The sequence below is a fragment of the Chinchilla lanigera genome, unplaced genomic scaffold (genome assembly GCF_000276665.1).
Source record: "Chinchilla lanigera isolate Chin_1 unplaced genomic scaffold, ChiLan1.0 scaffold00019, whole genome shotgun sequence".
Taxonomy (NCBI): Eukaryota; Metazoa; Chordata; class Mammalia; order Rodentia; family Chinchillidae; genus Chinchilla; species Chinchilla lanigera.
Window position 1 is genome coordinate 22,064,345 of NW_004955420.1, and position 6,973 is coordinate 22,071,317.

Consider the following 6,973-nt stretch of genomic DNA (forward strand, 5'->3'; position numbering starts at 1 on the left):
GCCAGGTCTTGGAAACCTCTAGTCAAGTCTACTAAAAAAAAGTGTTCAATGTGGACTTTATTCAAATCTTGACAGTACTGTAGATGACCGGGGACTCCACACTATCTACTTCCCCAGCACGCTCTTAAAGACTCAGTCTGGATGAGTGGCATTAGCATGACAGACAGCCAAGATGGGAATTAGAAAAAAACGATCAAAATGAGGAGGCGTGTGTGCGGGTGGTTTCTAGGAAGACCATCATGAAATGTATGAGACAGAAGTTGAACCCCGTGTTTTTCTGTTGCCGCTGAATGTGGGCAAAAAATGACCAAAGAGAAGCGCCGAGGTTTCGTGCTGACTGGAAACAGGACTCAGGGTTGTCACAACCCCAGGCTAAGGAGCAGCGAGGCAGTCGGGGCTCTCTCCCAGCCCTGCGAGCCTCTAAGGGACTCAAGGTTTTCAAGTGTCCTACCTTCTTAAATTCCTTTAGTTTAGTTATGGGAGGGCATCACTGCTTGGCATTTTATGTCATGCCATATATATATATATATAAATATATATAAATTATATATATCTAAAATTTTTTTTTTTTCCTTTTTAAGTCTTCCTGCCACTCCCCCTTGGGGGAAAAGGTTGATTTTGTGGTTTCTGGCAGGAAGGAGATTGTAAACGATGCTGACAAGTTTTGAAACTAATCCATGAGCCCCTCGCAGAAACTCGAGGGCCGTTCCTCTCAGGGTATTAAATAATTCTCTTTTTGTTTCTAATATAGTCCCATAATTTTATTTCTCATGAAATTTGGGAAAGTTTACAGCTTCTCAGTTATTGATCCATCCACTCAGGCATCTACCCACCCAGGCACTTTCATGGTCAAGTCAAAATCCCAACACAACCTTTGGGCTTCAGGGCAGAACACGCACCCCCAGATGATTGTTGTTGTACACAAGAAACCGGGGAATACAGCTAAGATGGACACCAGGGCGCTCCCAAGTGGCAGTTCCACTTTCATACCTTCATTCAAATCATAAAATCCATAACAACCCACGGTTAGCAATAAACACAATCATTGTGCTACACTGTAAACCACACCTTCTGATCGACAGAAAATGAGAATGATAATACAAAATAAAATAACAACGATAATAATGCCATAACTTAAGATCTTTCATGTAGTCCAGCTACAGAAGTTATACAAAACGGAATAATTTAATGCAAACAATACTGTTCTCTGTATAAGTTAAACATTTTCCTTCATCCTACCGATGAGCTACAAATTATAGACACTACATTTTAAATCAATGTCTTGACATAAAGTGTAAACAAGTGGAGGGTTCAAAACAAACAAAAGGAACTGCTCTAAAGTCCCTCCTGCCTTTCCTTTTTGGCTGATGCAGTCGGTGAAACCTGGAGGAGGGGCACCGTTTTCCTCTGCACTGGAAATGATTTAACACCTGTACGTGCAAGGCTTGCCTGACATCCCCGTGACGCAAGGTCAGAAATCCCAGCAAGCGGGAGAGGTTGTTGGACAGTAACCTATCTTGGAGACAGAGACAGGAATGAGGTCAACATCTGTCTGTAAAATTCTAGGTAAAATGTTCCTTAAAGCCAAGCTGCCAAGAATTCCTGTGGGATTCTCTTCAGAGCCCGTGACCTTTGAGACAGGAAGAGCTCGTGGCTTTGACAATGTAAAATCTTTCCAGTTCCTTGCTTAGCATCAATGGTTCTCTTCACCAGTTTCCAGGTCCAGTTAATAAAAACTGCACTGATTCAGAGTGAAGTAAAATATATTTTACAAGTAGCAATGAACAAAAATGCTATTCCGGTGTGAGGGGTTGCCTTTTGCAAGTTGCCTATTTCACCTTTATTCCAATGGAGATAGCCTGTCACCAAAGCTTCAAGGATAGAATGAGTTAATGAATAAAAACAAGGGGAAGGTTTGGGGCTGGGCATTGCACTCGCACATACACACATATCCTTTCTGCCTTCAAATTCTATTCTGTTGGAATCAATGTGATTCTAGCAGACGACGAACCTGTTTTCCCCACACAGCGGAACTGAGCACCCTGAGTAGGTACTTCCACAAATCCCACATTTGTTTTCCTAATATCATTGCAGATGTTCTTTCTCTCTTGTCTTTTTCTCTTCTCCGGCAACCGCCCCCCCCAACCCCAACCCTTTCCTAAAGGAAGTGGTCAACAGCTGGAATGTAAAACACAAAACAAAACAAAACGCAAAACAAAAAACGAACTACAGGAAAATGGCACTTGGATGGGAAAGATCCACACATTGGTCAAGGTTACACAGTTGTGAAGGTGATGACAATGACAGCATTAAAAAAGGAAGTATCTGCCAGGGACAAGGCATGACGCCGTCTTGTAAGCCTCACTGCCGAATGCTGCTGAAAGTGATAACACGGAAGCAGCTCTCGCAGGTACAGTTTTGTCGGGTTTTCCTCTTAGAGGAAGCACAAGCCTTTGCAGCACAAGCCTCAAGTGCAAGCGTCTGGCATCAGACTTTTCTAGGTCATTTCCGTCACCCACCTGGACAAGCTGGTTGAACTTAATGTGTCTATTCACAAGTTACCTGCAATTGCTTTTTTCCTCTTTGTTCTTTGCATTCTAAAATGCTCGATATGTCTTGCTGTGGTTCTTCTTCGGTCACTTATGGCCAAAAGACCTGGTCCCCTGTTCAAGCAGCAATAATACCTCCCGGCCCCACAAATTCCCAAAGATGTTGCTCCTAAAGTCCACTTCTTTCTTTTCCTTTCCTTTTTTTTTTTTTGCAAGAAATTATTGTGACTCTATCATATATAGTTCACTCTTTACAGTACAAAGTGTTAAAATGTCCAAGAAAAATAAATATCAATGTTACAGTAGCTAGAATATTCAATAAAATAGATCCCTGCCATTCTTGATTGAAATGTTCAGTGAGACTTAATTTCATTTGGATATTTTTTTCCCCAGAGATTTGCGAAGTCTCTTGTTCCTGTTATTGCAGCTCATTTCTAGGGGGAGAGAGCGGGGCAGCTCTCCTCCCAGACAGAGGGAGAGAGTGGGAATTGCTGGGGGCATCTGAAATGCCATTGTGCCGAGGGATGGTCAGGACGGGCACTCCTTCCTCACCAGGTGGCAGAGCTGTAGTGTTTATTGGTCCGCACTGTGGCATCAGAGCACTCCCCCCCGGAAGAGTCACAGTCCGATTCTTCAAACTGCATAGGGTTCTGCAAAGTCAAACAAAATCAGACTTCATTCATTCAACCATCCCCGGGTGAGCGCATATGGGGAGACACGGCCTCGCGTCACAGGCACCATGCTGGGGAAGGGGGCTGAGAGACGACGGGCACTGGGGCAGTCCCGCTCTTGCGGGGCTTACAGAGAAAAGAGACACAACCGATCCTGATGGCAACGGCTCTGACACGTCTATCACTACCTCCACGCCTCCTCTGAAGTAGCGTTTAGTATGCTCGGGACACTGGTGCCAAAGCTTCACGTCCGTTTAATCTCACAATAACCCGCTGGGACAGAGCGGACCTCACACATAGGGCAGATGCTACCATTCCCATTGTACAGAGAAGGTGAACAGACTCTGAGCGACTGAGTGACTTGCCCTGGGTCACCTGGCAAGTGAAAAGGCTGAGATGTGCAGGGGAGCGGCTGGAGTCCAGGCTACACGCTGCCAACCACGCTGCCACCCTCCCTCTCTGAGATACACCAATGTGCGGTGCTAGGCGCTATCTTGGGGGCGGAGGGGCCGGGAGGAGGGAAGCTCAGCGCCCTGAGCAGGCGGGGCGGTGGGGTGGAGCTCAGTCTCTGGCAGCTCACTGAGTCATTCGGGAGCAACTGGCCTCGTTCCCGCGAGCCCTGCTGAACTCTGTCTTCTTACTCCGCAGAGGCAGCTGCCTATTTTATGCACTGGTCGAAAATCGCAAAGGCCCTAAGGCTCTGCGCACATTCCAACCCCAAGGAGCCCAGGAGGGGTCTCAAGGAGAGGGGCACCCACCTCGTAGCCGCGCTCCTCCACACACAGCTTGCCCAGGGACATCTGCGTCTTCACGCGGCGCACGGCGCACTCCTTGTCGGAGAGCCCGTCCGAGTGGGAGGAAATATCGATGGGGATGTCCGGCGTCTGCGACAGCAGGTCGTCTAGCTTCTCTGCCAGGCGGTCTTCAAGTTTATCAGCTAACTCGTCGGGACTGTTTGAGTGGTCGCTAGTGTTTCCCTCCTCTCCATCGGACACGGAGAAGTTCTCGGAGCTGAAGGTTGAGTAGGACTGGCAGCTGCTGATGCAGCGGTGGGGCCTGGAAGCGAGGAGAAGCCGGGTGACTGCACGTGGGGCGCAACAGCTGCTCCCCTATCTGTCCTCAGAGTCTTGCTGAGAGATGATCTAGCTGGTTTTCTTTCTCCCTGCACCCCAGGAAGACTAACTAGGGAAAAACTATTTAACTTGAAAGGAATTCTGTGCTAGGAACTGAATTACGCCCCGTCTCCCTTTAGCACAGGCAGGTCCACCGGAAACCAGTGGTCAGCCAGGTGCAGCAGGGCCACCCTCCCACACTGCCCACTGTGCGCTCCCCTGTCACTGCGGAAACGCCTGGGGCGTGAGTTCTGAGGATCAGCTTTCCAACTGTGGCAGTGGAAAAACCTACCGCAGGGAGTTCCAACCTCCCGGTGAGGTGGCTGTCAGAGCGACATGTGCTTGGACAGCGGGAGTGGGAAACCCAGGATTCCCCCATTACCCTGAGAGCAATCACAGGCCATTGGTTTTACCTCTGTCTCCGTGGAAATTCAACTTCACTATCTACTTCCCCTTCTTCTTCCGAAGAGTCATCTCCACTCTGAAGAGAACAAGGGAAAAGATGTGCATTTCTGTTTATCTCTCTCTCTCCACCACTTTCCACTATCTGTAAAGACTAAATTATCGTCAGAAGGCCTGCAGTAAAGGCTGGCTGAAAGCCATCTTTGACATATGTATCCTCATTTATTCATTTAGCAACTTGTCCTTGGTGCTCAAAATGACAGGCCTCCTACGGGATGCTGGAGGACACACAATGGCACGGGGGCAGGTGGAACGGCACACAGCGGTAGCCCAGCTACTGAGAGGCTGAGACAGGAAGACTGCAAATTCAAGGTCAGCCTGGGAAAGATAATGAGACCATTTCTCAAAATAAAAATAAAAATAAAACTGTCTGAGAGTGTAACTCAGTGGTACAGCACCCCCGGGCTCATTCCCCAGGACTGCCTCCTCACCCACCAAAATTAGAACTTAATTTTTGCCTTCAGCGAGCGGAGTGATGGAGGGGAAATTGGACAGGATGTCTGATTTGGGGGCACTCTCGTCATCTGTGTCACTAGCAGTCCCAGGCTCTTCCACATGGATTACACAAGAAGTGACCCTTCCATTCTTCGCAGCCCAACAACTACCCTCCTTGCTCCTCTACGAATCACTCTGTCACTAATGTTGCAGTTGCTAGCACACACATCCTCTGAGGGTCGGAGCATGTCTTGTTTGTATTGTATTCCTTATTCCAGTGCAGCATTGCACACAAGCAGGTGTTTAGCACCATAAATATACACAATTATCACTTGCCAATTTAAAAGAGGTGCTTCATGCATTTTTACTGCATCATCATGTTGGCAGGGGCAAGGGAACTCTGAGAGGGACACCTGAGGCCCTGTGAGTGCCAGGTCCTGTGGGTGACGAGGAAGGCTGGGTAAGGGACCCAGCTGAACAGATCACCCTTCCTTATAGGGAGGAGAAGGGCAGGAAGAGCAGCCTCGCTTTGGGTCAGCTGTCCTTAACTACAGCACCAGATACACTGGGTTAGGTAGATCTTGCAAGCTGGGTAGTTAGGTCCAAGTAACTGTATCAAAAGTTGAGGAGTTTGTCTTTTTGAAAGTTAAAAAATACCACAATATGTACTTGTGTGTGTTATGACATGCTGTCACTGGGGCTGACAGAGCGCTCGCCCTAGGCATGGCTGCTTCTTGACAAAGGGGAGCGAGCTGCTCCCCAGACACACAGTGTTAATGAGGCCAAACCTACAAGACTGGGTTCTGGGCTTGCAGACCCCCAGGGGGCACTGGGTGGTTCAAAGTTGTGTTTCTTTTTGGGATGATGAAGATGTTTTAAAATTGGTCATCGTGAACTATGTGGATAAAAAAAAAACAAACCTCATTGAACTGTATACTTAATAGCACTGGGGATTAAACTCAGGGAGTGCTGAGCTATAGCTCCAGCCCTTTTAATTTCTTTTGAAATTGCCCAGGCTGACCTTGAATTTGTGCTTTTCCTGCTTCAGCTCCTGCAGAAGCTGAGATTACAGGCATGCACCATCATGCCTGGCAAAATATACATTTGATATGGAAAAACTTTCTGATATATGAATTGGATTTTTTTTTTTAAGACAGGGTCTTGCTATGCAGCCCAGACTGGCCTCAAACTTTTGCTCCTCCTGCCTCGGCTTCCCAAGTGCTAGGATTCTAAGCTTGCCCCAGCAGGCCTGGCTGAATCACCTCTTGATAAAGTCGTCACCAAAAGCTATGTGTTGTTGGCCACAGGCATGGGGAGGTGGGGAACGGAGGAGCCTAAAGCGACTGCACCTGAAACGTGCTTATTCGCTGAGAATGCTCAGTCAGTGCAGCAACGTGTGTAGACAAAGAAACACAGAAATACCTCGGTTCACGAACGGTTCTGTTTGAGAACAATTCGGTGCCTAAACAGAAGCATTCGGCAGAATGTTGCTTCTGTTCGCAAACTCTGCTTCGGGAGTTGAACACTACCTTGGCTGTCTTCCCCAGAATTGTGAAACAAATTAAGTACCAGATGAACGTGAGGATTCGATGAGACACTACTTAGAACTGAGTGGGGAATCATAATGTGTGAAACACTTTTCATGCATCATCTTTTTTTTAATGCGTTAGTAAGATGTGTTAACATTTTTAGAATGTTACTTTTGAATGTTTGCTATGTTCCAGACACGATTCTAAATGCTTTC

At 47.3% G+C, this 6,973-nt stretch overlaps 1 protein-coding gene across 3 annotated transcripts in view; it reads right to left on the minus strand.

Annotated features, from left to right (window-relative positions):
• Positions 1 to 39: 39 nt before the first annotated feature.
• Positions 40 to 6,973, minus strand: part of Map3k13 (mitogen-activated protein kinase kinase kinase 13) — a 126,279-nt gene continuing 119,345 nt past the window's right edge. For all 3 annotated transcript variants that reach the window (XM_005383296.2, XM_013513562.1, XM_005383297.2), the window contains exons 12-14: positions 4,746 to 4,813; positions 3,979 to 4,276; positions 40 to 3,199 (exon numbers count right to left, since the gene is read on the minus strand). In XM_005383296.2, coding sequence (XP_005383353.1) covers positions 3,098 to 3,199; positions 3,979 to 4,276; positions 4,746 to 4,813 — 468 coding nt within the window. In that variant the 3' untranslated portion in view covers positions 40 to 3,097. The remainder of the gene's footprint in view (positions 3,200 to 3,978; positions 4,277 to 4,745; positions 4,814 to 6,973) is intronic.